Below are 21,095 nucleotides of genomic sequence, written 5' to 3'. Positions count from 1 at the left end.
TTTTCATTAGGCTTAGTAGCCACTCCATCGTTTTACAGCCGAAGTTCTTTATCTGTTCAACTGTCATCGACACCTGCAGCCTTATCCATCTTCAAACTGAAGATGGCAGCTTCGAGTTCAGCCATGGAGAAGGGATCCCTAAGGAAATAATGCTCTGTTTCTGGGTCGCCCTGAAGAGCTTTTTTGGGCGTCCTTCCTTTTATTTTGCTGCTCTGCAGGAGCTGGGTTGCCACTTTATCGGGAGTCACACTCGCAAAGTTGTCATTTTCCAAGGTCGCGGCTCAGGTTTGTATGCAGTTTCCAGGCTTGTCTACTATTCAGCTTCATGTCGAGGTTCTCTAACAGGTACTCCACTTGGCCTTGCGAGTTGCTGAAATGGCTTTCAGCAATATTTCACCAGCTTGACTCGTTTCTCCTGCGAATGGATCCTCTTCATAGAGAGTTTGGTATCTTAATAAGAAGAGTTTTCGTCACTGGACATGCCTGGAACATACTGAGTTCAGCATCCTCTCGGAACAGTTTTCCTCGAAGCTTGTTGGACACGTTTGTTGAAGGTTTCGTACATTTCAGGTTGCGGTGAAATGTTCATCACTTTTGAGTCAAGCTCTTCGCTGAACTTCTGTCAGTCAGCCTTCTTGAAGTTAAATCTCCTTTTGAATGATACCTCTTCAGTCGCTACTACAGGATTCAGCGCATATGACAGGTGGTCTGTATTTGTACGGGGGATGGGCTCTCCTACAGTCTTCATACATTGTACAGCTACCTTTGAAGAAACAAAGATGTTGTCTGGGTTGTGCCCTCTTTTCCACCTACCACTGTTAAAAGAAGGTGGGAGCTTCGGATATGGATCATATGTAGGTCATTAGCCTCATTCCACGTTTCTTAACTCGTTCCGTTTGTGTCGGTATCTGGGTATCCCCATGATGTGCTTCTGCGATTGTAATCACCTATGACAAAGTTCACGTCCACATCGTTGAAGTTGGCTGGTGTTTTAATGCTGAAATTGGCATCGGGTGGTTTGTAGACCTACATTATACAGAAGAATGTGATATTCACGTTAGGTCTGGCAAAGATGACTCTGCCGTATTTGTCGTGAGGCCTTTCCAGTGTTAATTCCACACCAGCAATTCTTGGACGTTTTTTAGTACTTCCCCGTGTGTTTCCTGGACTAACGGAATGTCACATGTATATTTTTGACATAAATTTGCTACTAAAACTTCTTTCTCTCGAGAAAATCCGTTCATGTTTATGGAAATAAGAACAAACGGTCTTGAGAAAGACCGGGCGGAATGCAGTCCGTTTGAATGGAGACCGATTGTGAAAGGATCTGACGTCAGCGCACTTCTTAGCGTCTTGTGACTTTGTCCGAGATAAACTCGATTGCTACTCATTACTTGCTCTTTTATTGCAATCTTCGTGGAGGTACCTGTCACGCACCCCACCGAATTTCATTAATTCCCATTATATCTAACTTAAATCTATCAATTTCCGTTTTTAAATTTCCTAACCTACCTGCCCGATTAAGGGATGTAACATTACAAACTCCGATCCGTAGAATGCCAGTTTTGTTTCTACTGATTACGACATCCTCCTGAGCAGTCCCCGCGCGGATGGTCCCGGCAGAGGTTCGAGTCCTCCCTCGGGCATGGGTGTGTGTGTTCGTCCTTAGGATAATGTAGGTTAAGTAGTGTGTAAGCTTAGGGACTGATGACCGTAGCAGTTAAGTCCCACGTGATTTCACACACATTTGAACATTTTTTCCCCGCGCGGAGATACGAATGGGGAACTATTTTACCTCCGGAATATTTTACCCAAGAGGACAGCATCATCACTTAACCATACAGTAGAGCTGCGTGTCCTCGGGAAAAATTACAACTTTAGTTACCCCTTGCTGTCAGCCGTTCGCGGAACCAGCACAGCAAGGCCATTTTGGATGATGTTACAAGGCCAGTAAGTCAATCACCCAGACTGTTGTCCTGCAATTAGTGAGAAGCTGGTGCCCCTCTTCAGGAACCACACGTTTGTTTGGCCTCTCAAAGGATACCCCCTCCGTAGTAATTTTACCTACGGTACGGCTATCAGTATCGCTGAGGCACGCAAGCCACCCCGCAGACGGCAAGATCCGAGGTTCATGAGGGCGCGTTTACATCTATGCCTGTTTTACATATACTCCGGTGTATATAGACATAAAAATTCTGTGAAGAACAGTTTCATAAACAAATTCAAATGTAAAGAAGTAAATTATATTTTTAAAACTCTTCCACCTTGCGAGAAACATTTTTTTCTGTGACATCTTGACCAAAAAACGTAACAAGTTCACTTAATGTAAGAGATAGGATCTTTTCATGACACTTATTGTGGAGTTTATACAAGTGTGCTTTGTGGCTTATTAATGATACGGCATACACCTTACATATAACACTGGAGAAGGGGACCCAAAAAGCATCATTCCTATTAGGCCGTGGAAGGAATTGTGATTCAGCAGGAGGCATGTAGTCAATCTCAACATTTTTAAATTCATTTAATAACTGGGAAATGTGTCCTATGTGCCAGTTTCGTCGTATTTGAAAGCCACATACTGCCCACTTGCAGCTGTCCCGATAAAGCATATTCACGAGCGGCCGTAGCAACAGTAGTCCCATTTGCATCTGCTGAAAGTCTCTTCATTAGAAGGGTGTATAGCAGTGACTAGAAATACATTGTGCATTCGTATCTGATCACCAGCGAAGAAACAAAGAACATATTAACGCCCTGTATTTTGTATAAAACGCTTTCAGACGAATTAAAATAGGTCTTTTTTGTATGAGATTCTTCTTGTTATCTATCATGACGTAAACATAATCTTTCCTTCCTACGCAAAGTTTTAAAAATTGTCATTTCTGTACTACGTCTTGTTTCACATTTCCAGGTTAATTTGTTCTGAAGTCTCATGCGTTCTGGAGAAGCAGCTGCACCGCTACGGTCTTTAACTTTTCTTGCTACACATACCACGTGCCTTGTGACTCCAAAAGTAGCGGCTACTTTGGTAATGTTCTACGATGTTTATAAAAGTGTTTAAACTCATATCATAGCTGAACTTCTACATTTATGAATGAAGAATCCCATTACATATATGTTTTACACTGTTCACATGGACTCCCCACAAGATACAGGTCGTTCGTATGTTTTTTGTTGTCCGCAGCTCGTGGTCGTGCGGTACCGTTCTCACTTCCCGCGCCTGGGTTCCCGGGTTCGACCCCCGGCGGGGTCAGGGATTTTCTCTGCCTCGTGATGACTGGGTGTTGTGTGATGTCCGAAAGTTAGTTAAGTTTAAGTAGTTCTATGTTCTAGGGGACTGATGACCATAGATGTTAAGTCCCATAGTGCTCAGAGCCATTTGTTATTTGTTTGTTCGCAGGGGGTCAAATCGTATGAAGGTTTCTGGGAACACAGGTTCAGTACAGTGAGGGCAATTGCAGGAACACGGTCGCACGTCGTGCATTTCTAGTCACTACTAACACCTTTCTAATGGACAGAATTTCAACAGAGGTAGATGGGACCACTATGGCAGCTCGTGAAAATGTTTTGTTGGCACAGCTGAAAGTGCGGCAGTATGTGGCTTTCAAATACAGCGAAAGTTGATACATGAGACACATTTCCCATTTATCACATGAATTTAAAAATGTTGTGGTTAACTGCGTGTTCGCTGCTGAATCGCAGCTCCTTCCGTGGACCAGTAGAAAGATGCTGATTAGGTCCCCTTCTCTAACGTTATACGTGGGTTGCAACTTTAATACTGGCAATTATTTATTTACATCTAGTACAAAATAGATACGTGTTTCAAGGTTTTACTAACCTTCAAAGCAGGCACCAGCATTGTGTATAACCCGTAGCCAGCGATGTGGAAGTCCAAGGATACTCTTAACAGCGGGCCGGCCGAAGTGGCCGTGCGGTTAAAGGCGCTGCAGTCTGGAACCGCAAGACCGCTACGGTCGCAGGTTCGAATCCTGCCTCGGGCATGGATGTTTGTGATGTCCTTAGGTTAGTTAGGTTTAACTAGTTCTAAGTTCTAGGGGACTAATGACCTCAGCAGTTGAGTCCCATAGTGCTCAGAGCCATTTGCCATTTCTTAACAGCGACAGTTGTGTTGAGAGTTCGAACGGCGCGGACTATCGCCTGACGAATTTGTAGCGGTTCTGAAGCGAATAACGTGGAATGAAGTGTTTCCTTCAGTTTTGAAAGCGAGTTGAACTCGCAAGGGCTTAAATCAGGGGAGTGCAGTAGGTGGTATAGCACTTAGCAGCCCCATCAGTTAAACAAATTAGTAGCAGCTTGCACTGAGCGTGCTTGAGCATTGTCCTACGGAATGATGGTCAGGTCCTGCAGAAAAGTGTCATCACTTCTGTCTCTAAGCTAGTCGTTGGTTGTGTTCCAGCATAGAGACAGAAGTGATGACACTTTTTGCAGGACCTGGTCATAAAAATGTAAATGTCACGTGACTACGGCCTCCCGTTGGGTAGACCGTTCGCCAGGTGCAAGTTTTCGATTTGACGCCAATTCCTCGACTTGGCGCGTCGATGGGGATGAAATGATGATTATTAGGACCTCGCAACACCCAGTCCGTGACCGGAGAAAATCTCCGACCTAGCCAGGAATCGAACCCGACCTCTCCATCATTTTGCAGGACAGTACTCAAGCTCGTACAGTGTAAGCTGTTTCTGATTTGTTTGACTGATGGGGCTGCTAAGTGCTATACCATCTACTGCACTCCCCTGATCTAAGCCCTCGTGAGTTTAACTTGATTTCTAAACTGAAGGAAACACATCACGACATTCGCTTCAGATCTGCTACAAATTCGTAGGGCAATAGACCGCCCCGCTCTGTCAACACAACGGGCACTGCTAAGAGTATCCTACGACTTCCACATCGGTGGCAACGCTACTTTGAAGGTCAGTAAAAGTTTGGAACACGCCTCTGTTTTGTAATGGGAAGGAAATCGGCCGTGCCCTTTCAAAAGAACCATTTGCCAGAAGCGATTTTGGGAAGCCACAATAAAACTGTATCAGGATAACAGGATGTGGGTTTGAACCGTTGTCCTCCCGAATGCAAGTCCAGTAATGCGCAGTTTGTACTGAGGTATTGTACTTGTTACGATATTCGATTTGAGCTGTGTATCTGACTTTTTTGGATTCAATTGATTTAGGGGAAGAGACCAAACAGCGAGGTCATCGGTCTCATTGGATTAGGGGAGGATGGGGAAGGAAGTCGGCCGTGCCCCATCAAAGGAACCATCCCGGCATTTGCCTGAAACGATTTAGGGAAATCACTGAAAACCGAAATCAGGATGGCCGGACGCGGGATTGAACCATCCTCCTCCCAAATGCGAGACCAGTACGCTAACCACTGCGGCACCTTGCTCGGTTCTGTATCTGATATGACAACTATCTTTTTGACCGAGCGAGGTGGTTGAAATTCACAACTAGCAACAGTGAATTAGTTTTTCCATCATTAAGTTAAACTAACTGCATTTAATGTTTATATTGAACTGATGTGCTTGCGTGTCGTGAAAATGCGCTATACCGGCATTTTTTCTTTGCTGATAAAAATATCTTACGGCTGCATTTTTCTTTCTTTATTCTTTTTACGTTTTCTGTTAATTTTAGCTTAGCTGGTACTTCATTTACCGCAGTGGTTATGCCATTAGAAGTTTTATTGTAGAGGAACATGGTTCAAATGCTTCGCCGACCATTCTTGTTTCAGTGCCCGGGATCACTTAGGCGAATACGGGGTGCTTTCCAGGAAGGTCGTAGCAGATTTTCTGCTCCATCCTAGCCAGAGTAAGCTTTTATTTCGTGTCTAACTTTTCTCATGCTCATGCCAAATGTGACACCCAGTCACCCACTAATGTCTTTTACTCTCTCTTCCGCCGAGTTAATTACATATGCTGGCAGTTTTCCTGTGTTATGACATGACTGAAGCCAGATACTATTTCGCGTTCCTTCCACGGTGCGAAAAACTTCGTAAGCGCGGCGTATGTCAACCGACGTCGCAGGTAAAAAGTCTAAAAACAATAGGGGAAGGCAGATACATTTAAACAAAAATGCTGAATCAGAAATATCCGTAAAATAGCCAGAACAGCTCAGTCTCGTCTTTTGCGTAAGCCTCATCTTCCCTTGAGGCGCAGTACCGGCTGATTGCCATAATGAGAGAACAAATGTTTACTCGCAACGCAACACTCTTCTGCGATAAGCCTGGAACACTTATCTAACTTAAACAATTTGGACATTATCAAGGAAATATTGGCTCCATATCGTAAATGCAGATTCAAATTTTGACAAGCCTTAACTCAGCGGATAGGTCAGGCAAAGTTCTCTAAACTTTCTGAGACATTTATGTCGTGTGCTTGTGTGTCAGTCGATTGCAGCAGTGCCCAGTCAAATACCATTTGCCGGTCCGGCTCAAAATATTGATCTGTCAAATGTTTTTATCAGAACATTGAGCAGCAGACTGGGAAATTCGTTCTTGAAGGTGATACCAGACAGAGCTTTCTGGTTTATCATCATACTGCTTACTACTCATAATCTTCTCTCACAGACTCTTTTCGAAGGCAGCACAATACACGTAACGTTAGCGACAGCCCCGAACGGTGCACAAGTCCCGCCCAATCACCCTCCTGCACACCAATCCATATCCTAAGCTCCGCCCATGATATGCCGCATGTTCCAACATCAAAGTTGTTCGTATCACAGATATGCCAGTCAAAACAAGGGAGAAAATCAGTTGTTAGTACGAAATACAGTTTTTCCGGTACCATTGTGAAAAGAATTAGAAATATGTTCATTGAATATGCGAGTTGAAAAATCATCAATAAGAAAGAAAAATAAAAATGGTATCCACACTGCCTTTTTTATTTCATGAGCTTTCATCTGCACTATATCAAAAAGTCTTATATTTGTTAACTGCAGTGAGCGCAAATTTCCTTCACATCGCGTAGTGTAAGAAATTCTGTTGGGAAATATTAATTGGTGGTATCGCGAAGGATGCTGTCCATTATCTCGATTGTCTAAAGTCAATGTTGTGCATAAACAAGGCAAAGTCGATGTCTTGGTTTGTTTCTAATTACCTCATTAAGACTAAAGAATATAAGAGTGGGACAATGTAGAAATGCGTAATGCAAGCAGTCAGATATTTATACAATGACATTCTTGATTAATATTTGCCTGTGTAATGGGTGAATTTTTGCTTGTGAACTCTTACGACTGCTTGCTTATAGCAGACACGAGATTACTTTGAGTTCTTCTTCAGTGTTTGAGAGCTTTAGAGCTGCCTATTGTTAAACATATGTACATAATTTCGTCAGTGTCATTCCAACACATCTTATCGTACTTTAATGTCTGTTAGATATCAGTTTTGACAACAGTTGGCCACAACAGTCAAGATTAGGTAGCTTGTGTATGATAACTTTATTGAGCGTGCATATCTATGTTTCATTTTGACAGTATTACACAAACTGCTAAGAAATACTAACAGCACAACACTGCTAGTATGAACAACCGCGGTAAAACAAAAAACGACGAACAAAAAAACGACATTGACGAGGACTACCAAAGATCATATTGATGCGCTCTTGGCTGGTGTTGCGGGGAGTAGGGGGGGGGGGGGGAAGGGGGTAAATGGTCGGGGCTTGTGCAAATGTCGCTAACGTTTCCTCACAATACACTGATCAGCCAGAATATTATGACCACCGACCTACTATCGTTATAAACCGATCCAGGCGATAGTAGCGTTACCTGGCAGCAAATCACTGCTAGTCAGACACACACGCGCGCTGCATGTACTAACAGTGATCGTGCTGTCCGTCTGTCCGTGTGAAGAATGGGTAAGGCGCGCGACATATCTTAGTTTGACTGAAGGCAGATTGAGGTGGCACGGAGGCTCGGCCGGCCGAAGTGGCCGTGCGGTTAAAGGCGCTGCAGTCTGGAACCGCAAGACCGCTACGGTCGCAGGTTCGAATCCTGCCTCGGGCATGGATGTTTGTGATGTCCTTAGGTTAGTTAGGTTTAACTAGTTCTAAGTTCTAGGGGACTAATGACCTCAGCAGTTGAGTCCCATAGTGCTCAGAGCCATTTGAACCATTTGAACGGAGGCTCGGCACGAGCATTTCCGAAATGGCCAACTCGTCGGGTGTTCGAGGAGAAACCACGTCCAGACGTCGTGGGGTGGGGTGGCCATCCCACATTACAAATGTCAGACGTCGTAGGCTGGGCAGGCCGGTAAAACAGGACAGGCGGCGATCTGTGGCGGAACTAACATCAGACTTTAATGGTGGGCACAGTACAAGTGTGTCTGGATACACAGTGCACCGAACACCACTAACGATGGGCCTCCGTAGCCGATGACCCGGATGCAAGTGCCAGTGTTAACACCACTACATCTGCAGCTACGACTGAAACGGGCACTTGACCATCGGCAGTGAACATTCGCGCAGTGGCAGAACGTTGCATTGTCTGGTGAATCCCGATATCTCATTCATCATGCCGATGGGAGGGCACGAATCCTTCGTCTTCCAGGGGAATCTTCTTGACTCCTGTATTGCAGGACACAATCTGGTGGCAGCTCCATTATCCTCTGGGGAACATTCACGTGGGTATTCATGTTTCCAGTGGAGCTCATGCAAGGCAGCGTGACGGCTAAGGGGTATCGCACACCGGTTGCAGAACACGCACATCCCTTCATGATGATCACGATTCCCGAAGGCAGTGGCATTTTTCATCAAGATAATGCCCCATGTCACAAGGTCAGGTGTGTGATGGAGTGGTTCGAGGAACACAGTGGGGAGTTCCAATTGATATGCTGCCCCCCCCCCCCCCCAACTCGCCAGATCTCAACCTTATCGAATATATCTGGGATGTGATTGAACTTGGCGTCAGAGTTCATCGCCCCCCATCCCCGGAATTTGCGGGAGTTGGTGACTTGTGCGTGAGATGTGTCAACCCCCTTCAGCTACCTACCAAGGCCCCACTGCTTCCATGCCACGACTCGTCGCCACTATTATACGTGCCAAAGGTGGACATACTGGCGATTAGGTATGTGGTCATAACGTTGTGGCTATACGGTGTATAATCGTACAGATGAAACTAAGTTCGGCACTCTATTGGGCGGCTGCGTTACCTCAGATGATAACAAAAAAGGTTCTGATTTCATGTCTCTTCGACAGCGGAGACAAGATGAGGTACTAGCTAAGATGAACAAAGGTAGATCAAGAAGACGTAAGTACCATTATTGACAGACAGCGTTCACATGAAATGATTGCAGGGCACCACGGAGAGCCTAAATCCACTCCCATGCTTTAAACTACTACATCGTTTCGCTCGGTGAAAAGATAATTGTTGTGTCAAATGTTTGGCAATAATCTCTTTTGGATATCATAGCTCTTCTTATTTTCTGTGCTTGCTAAGAAAAGCAGGAAAGGAATTTCATCTCGTGGAAGATAGCGTTTTGTAGTTCTGCTGTTACCCAAATCATCTCATGGAAGACAGCGTTTTGTAGTTCTGCTGTTACCCAAATATGTTTCAACACTTTATGTGCAATCTTCAGTGAGATTTTATTTTTTGTTTTCTTTCTGAAAAATTGTTGTTGTATTGTATTGTACTGTATGTTAACCGGGGACGTAGAAACGACGGAGAGGCTCCATCTCCGCCGCAGCCGCAGTGGTCCACAACCCCACTACCACTACCGCAGTCCACTTCACACCTCCGCCGCCCCGAACCGAACCCGGGGTTATTGTGCGGTTCGGCTCCCGGTGGACCCCCCAGGGAACGTCTTTCACCAGACGGGTGTAGCCCCTATGTTTGAGTGGTAGAGTAATGGTGGTGTACACGTACGTGGAGAACTTGTTTGTGCAGCAATCGCCGACATAGTTTAACTGAGGCAGAATAAGGGGAACCAGCCCGCATTCGCCGAGGCAGATGGAAAACCGCCTAAAAACCATCCACAGACTGGCCAGTTCACCGGACCTCTACACAAATCCGCCGAGCAGATTCGTGGCGGGGACCAGGCGCTCCTTCCCGCCCGGAAAGCCGTGCGTTAGACCGCACAAAATTGTTGTTACATGTCAGCCTCTTGTGTAGTGGCACAACTTTTTGACTCAAAAGTATTTACATTTTCAAAGGGAACGACTATGAGGTGTCAAATACGTTACATTAGTTTACATTCGGTAAACAGTAAGGCATATGTCACCGAGTTGAGACATTGTAAGTTGTCCACTTGCGCTATGCTTAAAGATTTAGGTCTAGGATTCTAAATTTGGAGTCAACACAGATATGTAGGGTGTTTCAAAATTCCTATTACAGATTTCTAGGCGTTGCAGAGGGAGCGAGATGAATTTTCACAAGGAACCCATGTCCGAAAATGTGCCGTCTCAATATAAAATAAGTTTGAAGATCAGATGCAGATCACTTTCAAATCTCCCACATCCGGGAACGCACACAAGCTGAGAAGAGGTCACCGTCGTAGTATGCTCCTGTTGTATTTATGACACTGTGTAACTCTTATTTCCGACTACGCCAGTGACAGCAAGAAACTGGCACGTTCGAAACTAGAAGAGTTTGCTTTGGTGCTCCACGGACGCGCAGCCCTCTCGACTTCGAAGCGGACGTCCGTCATCACGTGGAAGAGATACATTGCTCATGCCATGTTGCGGTGTCGCGAGGGCCTGACTAATGCTTGTACTTACGTATGTAGAGCGCACCAGTGCGTACGCCGTCTCGTCTGGTGTTCTGAATACTCACGATTTCCCGTTTGCAGTAGGGATCGGACGCGCTACTCTGTTCCGGTGTGCCGTGCTAATTGTTCTTCCTCAGCTGGCAGTTATGTGTGGAGGCTGTTCTCCAACTAACTTCACCAAATCAACAAATACTCGGACTTCTGTGTAACTGATATATTCTTCAACAACAGTTCACATTAACATATTGCAGAATACCAGATTAATACAACAGCTGCCAGAGCAGACAATGTTCTCTATGTGACAGATCGTCACCCGAGGTCCAGATCAACACCATTTGATATCTCTGCACAGAGAAGAAGCCGGTCGCGCATTGTCGTCCGCAGTGCTATTCCGTGAGCCGAGCTCGTCTCTGCCGCGGCACCAGCACGGAGTAATCGGCCACACAGCACAGCAGGTGGCAATGTTTGGAGACCCGTACCAATACAACATGGCATCCATGGATTATTCCGTCTCTGCACAGCATTTCCCACATTTGCCACACTGTGGGCTGGCCGATCTTTTTGCGAAACGTACACTTTAAGAATACTTCCGACATATTTCGTCGGCTAAGTTAAACACTGACTGTGACATGGTATTTCCTACAAAATAGCCTGTGACACTACAGTGTGTAGCTACAGCCCACAAGTCAAATCTCACTGATTCGCTGTGTGTTTACTGTGAAGCTGGGGATTTGAAAGTGATCCGATTCTCCGTCTGATTTGACATCCAAACGGTACATTTCGGGGCATGGGATTCGTATCGAAACTTCGTCTAACCCTTCTACAGCGCCTAGATACCTGTAATAGGAATTTAGAATCACCCTGTCTCTTTGTTCATTACCTGACATGACGCTATTATTTGTGTATGCTGGTAGTTCTATTGTTTACCATACATTTCTACAGCTTGACATCTGCAAACACCGAAACGTTTTCTATTTTTCTGTCTTTCGTTCATTTCATACTGAGAATCGCTATAAAGGGTGTCACTCATAAGTGTCGTCAGGCGATGCCCCTCTATTGTTTCGGCAGATATTTGAAATTTTGTTCCTGCAACGTGTATCTGTAGTCAGCGCAAACAAATGCTGCTCATCACGCCTTTCATCTGACTCTCACCATCGAGGGAAACCATCGGTTTGTTTCTCGTTACACGCAAAATGATTTTGAAATAAGAATCTTACGTGTCCACTCGACAGAGCGCTCCCAGATTAGTCCAGAGAGCTATTCGTTTTACCGATATAGGTTAACGGGAGGAGTAATATCTGAGGAATAAGGAGTACTCTAGCAGCGACAACACCGTCCTGGCCTGTGCTTACTGCTACCAACATACAGAAGCGCGCTGCTCAGACGCTGCTGGAATATTGCTTATCCTTCGTGTTCTACTGCTCTTCTTAACAGATCTCGATCAAATGAATAGCGCTCCAGACTAATCTGGGAGCGCTCTATAGAATACTCATGTAAAATTCCGTTTTAAAAGTAATATTGTTTGCAACGGGAAACAAACCCACGCTTTCCGTCGACGCTAGCTGTCTCATGAAAGACGTTGCGAACAGGATTCGTTTGGGGTGACACCAGCTACATGTTGCATAAGTTAAGTTGCAAATATCTGCCGAAACACCAAAGGAAATACGCCAGTCGCCGCCTGGAAGTTCAGTCGTACTCATATGCACTGATCAGCCAGAACATTATGACCATCGACCTGGTATCAATATAGACCCGTCCAGGCGATAGCAGCGTCACCTGGCGAGGAATGACTGCTAGTCAGACACACGCACGGTGCATGTAGTGTCAGTGAGCGTGCTGTCCATGTGTACAATGGGGAAAGCGTGTGGTCTGTCGTGGGGTTGGGCGAGCATCGCTCATTACAGATGTCGGATGTCGCAGGCTAGGCAGAACGGTAATACAGGATAGGCGGCGAACTGTGGCGGAACTAACATCAGACTTTAATACTGGTTGGTTGGTTGGTTGGTTGGTTTGTTTGGGGAAGGAGACCAGACAGCGTGGTCTTCAGTCTCATCGGATTAGGGAAGGATTGGGAAGGAAGTCGGCCGTGCCCTTTCAGAGGAACCATCCCGGCATTGGCCTGGAGTGATTTAGGGAAATCACGGAAAACCTAAATCAGGATGGCCGGACGCGGGATTGAACCGTCGTCCTCCCGAATGCGAGTCCAGTGTCTAACCACTGCGCCACCCCGCTCGGTGAGACTTTAATACTGGGTACAGCACAAGTAGTGTGTGTGTGTGTGTGTGTGTGTGTGTGTGTGTGTGTGTGTGTGTGTGTACACAGAACTCTCCTAACGATGGGCCTCCGCAGCCGACGACCCATGCATGTGCCAATGGTAACACCACGATATCGGCAACTGCGACGGAAATGGACACATGACCATCGGCACAGGACATTGGTGCAGTGGCAGAATGTTATAGGGTCTGATGAGTTCCGATATCTTCTTCATTAAGCCTACGGGGGGCGCGAATTCGCTCCTTGGCATCTGTACTGCAGGACAGAAACAAGCTGGCGGCGCTCCATTATGTTCTGGGAAACATTCGCGTCAGCATCTGTGGATCCAGTGGAGCTCGTCCAAGGCTCTATGACGGCCAAGGAGTATCGTACACTTGTTGCACACCACGTACACCCTTTCATGAAGATTATGCTTCCCGACGGCAGTGGTATTTTTCGATAAGATAATGCGCCATCATAAGGCCAAGAGTGTGATTAAGTGGTTTGAGGAACACAGCGACGAGCTTGAGTTGATGTGCTGGCCTCCCAACTCGCCAGATCTGAACCCAATCGAACACATCTGGGATGTGATTGAACGTGGCGGCAGACTTCATCTCCCCCCCCCCCCTCCCCGGAATTTATAGGAATTAGAAAACTTCTGTGTGCAGATATAGTGCCAACGACCTCCAGCGACCTTCTGAGACCTCATTACTTCCATGTCACGACTCATCGCCGCTGTTCAAATGGTTCAAATGGCTCTGAGCACTATGGGACTTAACATCTATGGTCATCAGTCCCCTAGAACTTAGAACTACTTAAACCTAACTAACACAACACCCAGCCATCACGAGGCAGAGAAAATCCCTGACCCCGCCGGGAATCGAACCCGGGAACCCGGGCGTGGGAAGCGAGAACGCTACCGCACGACCTCGCCGCTGTTATCCGTGCCAAATGTGGACGTACCGGCTGTTAGGTTGGTGGTCAAATGTACTGGCTGATGATTGTAATATTCCAATGTGTCCCAGATAAAAACAATTCATACAGCAGTAGGCGCTAATCGGGATTCCCACCCAGGAAGCCGCTGCAGAAAACGTGGCCAGTAGTCAGATCACTACCACGGGATACTTCCCGTCTTCCCTTCAGCTAACCTTAGCAGGCGGTAGACAGGTAGTCCAGGCTTTTCTTGTTCATGAGCTCGTGGCAGACCGCCGTTCCCCCCCCCCCTCCCCCCCTTTCACAGTCACTCCGCACTCCTCAAACCAACCGCTTAGTGCTTCCGCACCACACCGGGCCGAAGACCCTCATGACAATCAAAGTGCCAGTAAATATTATAAAAGAGATTGAAGTAGAGGATAACTGACCGGAGCATTTCGCAAGACATGTTGAATAATTCTGTTTTTGTCTCCGACCAGGATAACAATATAATAAAAGCTTTGGAAAATCGCGGACGGATTCCTTGCGCTTCTCATTGTATTAATATAGCGCTTAGTCACATTTTCCATGAAGATAGCTTCTTGTTAAATGACGCCCCGAATATCGCAGAAACAATAACTACAGCAAAATGCGCTGTGCAGTACATGAAGAAAAATGGCTTCTGCTCGTGTTTGAATTCAACTTTGGTCCACGAGAGGTCTGCTTTACTGACGGAACGGAATTCCAATTACAGACAGCAGCGATCTGACAATGAACTTCCAGGAAGAATTGTGGATTTCTTTAAACCATTTAAGTGGCTACACCTGATTAATAGGCGAAAAAGAATCTACAATCTAGTTAGTTTTTTTGGCTTTAACAAGCGTCAGCAAATCTGCAGTGTCAATAGAAATGATTGTGTAGCGAGTTCAATTACTAAAGGTAAAAATACGGTATCATTTTGATGTGAAGAAAAGATACCGTAATAGAAGTGTAGTATTAAATAAGTATTGTTCAACAGGAGGTGCAAAGGATTAAAGATAGACATCTGACTTACTTTTCTATGTAACAGAGATGTAATTACTTCCAAACAAAATTCCTGCGTTCCTTCAGCCGTCTTCCCGCGATCTCAGTAAGCTTGGCATAAACGAAAATCGGAGAATATGAAAATCGGAGAATTCTTAGCTGTGTGCTACAATTGTGTACAAAGTATGGACGTACAACATGCAATAATTAATGTAATAGTTTTCACACAGTTACTGCATGTTTTCGAGGTAAGCCTTCATGATTTCCAGGTCAGTTCTGTATGACTTCTCTCCCTCTCTCGCTCCTTTGCTCGTTAAATTAGAACCTTCAAGCGCAGATGACACCACATAGAGAGATTGTTTCAAGGATTGGAAGAATAACAAATTCTCCGCAGCACATGCTTCCCGGAGATGATTACCGTATCTTGAAGTGGTGGTGGACACATGTGAAGGATGTACCAGGTCTGACTGCAACTGCAAAAAGAATTTTATGCATCTGAACAACAGGCGCACCCAGTGAACGATGCTTTAGTAAAAGTGGCATGTTCTTAACAAATCGCCGTAACCAATAAACCTCAATGCGCGCCAGCGAACTACTGCTGAACAACATTAACTTTCTTCTCTTACAAACAAGTGTTGTCTTTATAACGAAGTCATTTCCCAGATTTCAGTGTTAGTGTTTATTTAATGTATAAGTAATTTTATATTAATGACAAACAAAATAAATCGTATGTTTGTAAACGAGTCCTATATTTTTTTGTGTTTGTACTTAAATGTCGAAGTGTTCATGGAAACGTTATATTTGTGTCAAAAAAAGAGAGATTCAGGAAAAGTAGTAAAGAAAAAGAGGGGGAGAAGGAAGGGAGGATGAGAGAGTCGTTCGACGTGCAGTACGGGCTGGCGAGGAAAAGATAAAATATTAATGATTAATGGAAACCACCGCAGCTGTACTATTGCATTTTTATTGTGTCAAGATAGTTTTAGTTCTTATGAACATCATCAGGATGCCTGCGAGTTGTTTATGCGATGACATTGGCACAACTCGTAGGCAGCCTGTGATGCTCTAAAGAACGAAATCGGTCGTGACACAATAAAGCGTCAATCAGAATTGGTGCTCAGTGTGACCACGGCGAAGACCGCTCACACTCGGTTATTCGCATATTCGTAGTCCCGATAGCAGACATGGAGGTAGTATGGGACCGAGCAGTCATATGGGATCGGCCAATGGCAGCTCTGTCTACCGCTTCAGCAGACGAATCCTAACCGCTCAAACGTGGAAGGTTGCAACACTAGTGTCTAGTCTTACCCTGTTGCCCTAACGCCACTGCCCGACGGCTAGCACGTTCGCATAATATTCAATAAGTTTGAACGTCGAAAGCCCTTGAGACGCATATCGCACTACAGCGGCATCAGTTACATCTCAGTATGTACTATAACCGCGTGAAAGATGAATAAAACTGGTGACTCGTTGGGTGCATTCTTCTCTTGCTAATATGTATACGTTTGATGTAGCCCATCACGAATTGTCCTCTGCGACAACCTCTTCATCTGCCCCCAATGTCCTCAGTGTTGTAAGATGTATTCCAGTCTCTGCCTTCCTCTAAAGCTTTTATCCCGGGATTATTGCACGTCCTGTCACTTCTTTTAGTCAATGTTTTACGTATGTTCGTATTTTAGACGATTCTTCGGAGAACCTCTGCATCCTTGTCTTATCAGCCCACCTTATTATAAACGTTCTTCTATAACAGCACATCTCAGACACTTCGATCCTCTTCTTTTCCGCTTTCCCCACAGTCCAGGATCACTTTAAAACAATGCTCTGCTCCAAACATATATTCTCAGAGATTTCTTCCTCAAATTATCGTCTGTGTTTGATAGTAGTAGACTTCTTTGGTCAGAAATGCTCTCTTTGTATGTGCTAGCCTGCTGTTTATGTCCACTTTGCTTCGTCTGTAAAGTGTTATTTGACCTCCAAGCTAGCAGGATTACTTTTCTTCGTCTACTTCTTGACCTCCGATTTGTTTGTTAAGTTTATTACTAATTTCATTTCTGCAGATCCTCATTACACATCCCATTCGTAATGCTTGTTTATACGGCAGACAGTCTAAGTTACGGCTATAGCCGTACCTATACTAACTAATTATGAACAACATTATACATGTCCTTTTATTCTGTTTTCAGGCTGAGTCGATTCGAAGAAAGGGAGATGAGTACGGACTTGTCTCCTTTGTCTGCCGACAACATCCCACCGTCTCCGACGCTGGCCGCAGGCGAGGACACAGTCTGCGACTTGGGCAGCGTGAGGTTCGGAACCGACAAAGTCGTCTGCAGCTGGACCATCTTGGACTACAACAATTGGCCTCAAGGGGTGGACGAAGTGAAGTCACCCAAGTTCTGGCACTGCAGTTCCAGCGAGTGGTGTATGGTGCTGTCGAAAGAGAGAGGCGCCTGGTACCTCTGCTTCCAGCTGCTGTCTTCTCAGAAAGACGCTACCGTGCGAGCGAGGCTAAAAGCGTCGCTAGTTTCGAGCAGGGGTAAAAAGTACGAGGTTTACCCGTCGGAATTCGTCTGTCTCGATGCCCCGAAGAAGACGGTGTGGAGGTGCGTGAGTGGTTGCTTCGAAGCGGAGAACGGCTTCAATAACGTGCTGAAGTTCCTGGGAGAGGTGAGCACGCCGTGCGTGATAACAGAGCCGTACCGCAGCGTTGCCCTGCAGAGGCCTCGGCGCAGCGTCACAGACGACCTGGCAGCGCTGCTGGAGTCGGGCCAGCTGTCTGACGTGAAGCTGTGGGCGGGTGACGCCGAGTTCCAAGCGCACAGGGCCGTGCTGTGCGCGCGCAGCCCCGTCTTCTCCGCCATGCTGCGGCATGACACCCAGGAGGCCCGCACGGGCAGCGTCCACGTCAAGGATGTCGAGGCGGACGTCCTGAGTGAGGTCCTGCGGTTCATCTACACCGACAGCACCCCTCTCCTGGAGAAGATGGCTGACAGGCTGCTGGTGGCGGCTGATAAATACGATTTGCCCCAACTGAAGGAACTCTGCGAGGTGGAGTTGGCCAAGAACCTCACCGTGGACAACGCTGCCGCTACCGCTGTCATCGCCTTGAGCCACTCTTGCGACGTCCTCAAGCGGTCGGTCATCAGCTTCGTGAAGCGCCATCTCGTACCCATCATGGGCAGCGAAGGCTGGGCGACAGCTGTTAGCAATCACGCCGAAATCGTCGTCGAGATGAGCCGTTTGGTAGCAGAAGAGCCTGTTGGTTAATGGCTGTTACACTTCAATTCGCCATTACAGATTACTCTATTTCTTGAAAATCGTGCGGTTGATCCTTCAGTCGTTTCCAGCGTGCAACGTCTTGCCTCTAAACAGTGTTGCTAGCTCATTTAACCATAGATCTAAATTTGATCCCAACTAACAGGAAGCTACATATGTATGTACGCAAGTATCAGATTGTCATTGAAGTCATCTAACTATAGTAAATGCTCCGTGCTCTTTTTTGTTACTGATAGCTGCAAAAAGCAGACATTTCAAGGAGGTCTTCTTTGGGCTTTTGAGTAGCCGCCTGCAGGTAAGCGCTAGGTACAGCAAAACATCTAACGTTGTGGGATTTAAAACAAAAGAACATGGTCCTTGTAAGACATCTATAATATTGTACCCATAAAAACTACTTATTTTTAAGTAGCACATTGTCTATTCAGAACTGTAAACTGTGCGTGAGATTAGCGATAAGCTCGAGCATTGTGTAGTTGAGAAAGAAGTTTCGATTACAGTTCTTCTGAAATAAACATGCAGTTTTGTAGTGAGGGTTCTGCATCGTAACTGAGTCGAGCAGTTCCTGGCCAGCTTAGTTAGATAGTTACATACGACAGATTAACGAGTTCATTGCCACCGTCTGGGTAAACATTAATACTGAACGACAGCTCCTCTTCCACCGATTTGGAGCGGCTTCAGTTTGTTTATTGTCACTTTAAGCTTCAGGGGCAGCACTTTGGAAGCGAGTTCTCGACGAGAATTTTTTTTTTTTTTGCCATTTTTATGGAGCAAAGATTTTTCCAGTTATATTGTAATCTGCTTATTTTTACTTTTTACTTTATTCATCAGCCAATAGATTCCCAAAAACACTTGTAGCTCTTGTATATTTCGTTTCTACTGACAACAAAGTGAATTTTCCTTTGTTTACATGCCATTCAAAGTAGTCTGATGTACAATAAGTTCATCTTTATTTTGCAACAGAATACAGTGTGTTGCTAATGTGGCATTGCTGGTTTAACCCCAAACTGAAAGAAACATAAGCACTTATGGTCTGACCAAATTTGAGACCAGCCACATAGAATTTGGCCTTTTGAGTAGTTCACTCCTTGTGCTTTTCACTATGCGCCTGTGGGTCAGCGCTAGGTGTGACAGAATCACTCCACGCTGTAGAATTTAAACAAAATGGTCGTCGCAAGACGTATCTAACATTATACACTTCAGAACAAGTTTTATTTAAGTAAAGCAGTGCCTGTTCACTTTTGTAGGAGGTGCTTGAGATTGACGATATTTTGGGCATTTAATGCAGAAAAAGAGCTTTTGACGAAAGTATGCAGTAATACTATCTAGTGAGGGTTTTCTAACTCAGCGTGACCAAAAGCAGATTCTGGCCTGCAAATTTTGGCGAAACAACCTTCGCACACAGTCATTAACGTATGAAATTGGAATATATAACAAACAATGGAAAATCCAGGATGGAATGTAACAATTGTTGAATATATAACAAAATTCATTATGAATTGATTGAGTTATTAGTGGAAACATTACTCACCTTCAGAGCAGTACCCTTCAAAGCGTCGTCTCTGAATATCCACCCAAAAACACTAGCAGTTCCTGCATAGTTTGTTTCTAGCGCTACTTTCCTTTATTACACAGTGTTGTAGGCAACCCAGCCTTAAGTAACACTTCGTGTTGCAACAGTAGACCGATGTTAATCTGGGGTTGGTTGCCAGTAAGAGGAAAGAAGGCGTTTTCTTCTTTCCAGTAAATGCCAGCTGAATAATTTCTATAAGATCCCTTATTAATTTATATCCTCATTGTTTTGCATTCTTTTGAAGTTGCCCCTTACATCTACTTACATGCAAAGCTGCGTCATCTCTAGCATACAGGATCCCCACTTTCATTGATCTTGAAATCAGACATTTAGATTCGCAGTTATAATTTAATATTTTAATTAGGTAGTTGGTTACATAGATTATTAAATAACCAGTGTTAATGATGGTTGGTTGAGGGCTGAATTACTTCAAGAACTACAGCAAGTAGCCTCTTATTTATATTTAGTTTTATGCAAAGATAGGTTTCAGATTTTTAGCCATCTTTAAGTTGCGTAATACATTTAGATCTTCATCATCCACATGCCGAATGCTGTGTTGTGTCATTGCATCAGTGGAGCCACTTCTTACACAACAAAAGAAAATGCATCTGCCTAGTAAGTAAACACAAATAGACAATTAGTAAAGCCTGGAATCTGAACAAAATGCTGTTTTGCACAAGGCAGCCTGCAGAATTCAAAATGTAGCCAAGAAAAACTTCATAGTGGTGAAATCCTAAATGTATTATGTAATTTGCAGATGAATAAAAGTCCGAAATGCTTGCATCAAATAAAGCAGTACCAAAAATGACTAAATGCAACATTTCTTCAAGTAACAATTGTTCATCGCATCTCTCATTGGTTTGTAATTCGCCAGTAGTAGGTTATTGCTCCATTTCGTAGCACCACTTGTTGTCTTTCGTCTGCAGATTGGTCTGATGAAGCTGTCCACAGTATTCTATGCTGTGAAAACCTGTTTCTCGACATAACTACTGCAGCCTCCATCCTCCTGAATCTGCTTGCTGTCTTCATCTCTTGGTCTCCCACTTCAGCCCCCCCCCAATTTTTCCCTCCAACACTAAATTAATGATTCCTTGATTCATCAAGGTATGTCATGTCAACCGATCGCTTCTTTTAGTCAAATTTTTCCGTTAACTATCTTCTCCTTCTATGCAGCAACGTTTACACCATTCCTTTGTGGGACTCATCAACCTCTTACTAATGTTTTCCTTACATGTAGCTCTTACCGCCATAGACATCTTTCTAACATTTTTCTCAGACGCGCCTCCTACCGTCGTCGAAGTACTCACTCCTTCCTTCGACACATCTTGACCTCGTTTCACGGTTCCGTCCGTAAAAGGAT

The 21,095-nt window shown here is 45.0% G+C and overlaps 1 protein-coding gene across 1 annotated transcript in view; it reads left to right on the top strand.

Annotated features, from left to right (window-relative positions):
* LOC126187595 (speckle-type POZ protein B-like) overlaps positions 1-20,510 on the top strand; it is an 85,583-nt gene extending 65,073 nt beyond the window's left edge. The window contains exon 2 of the mRNA XM_049928781.1: positions 17,073-20,510. Coding sequence (XP_049784738.1) covers positions 17,098-18,156 — 1,059 coding nt within the window. The 5' untranslated portion in view covers positions 17,073-17,097 and the 3' untranslated portion in view covers positions 18,157-20,510. The remainder of the gene's footprint in view (positions 1-17,072) is intronic.
* Positions 20,511-21,095: the final 585 nt, after the last annotated feature.

The sequence above is a fragment of the Schistocerca cancellata genome, chromosome 5 (assembly GCF_023864275.1).
Source record: "Schistocerca cancellata isolate TAMUIC-IGC-003103 chromosome 5, iqSchCanc2.1, whole genome shotgun sequence".
Classification (NCBI taxonomy): domain Eukaryota; kingdom Metazoa; phylum Arthropoda; class Insecta; order Orthoptera; family Acrididae; genus Schistocerca; species Schistocerca cancellata.
Note: the sequence above shows the minus strand (reverse complement) of the source record. Positions and strands in the feature narration are given on the sequence as shown.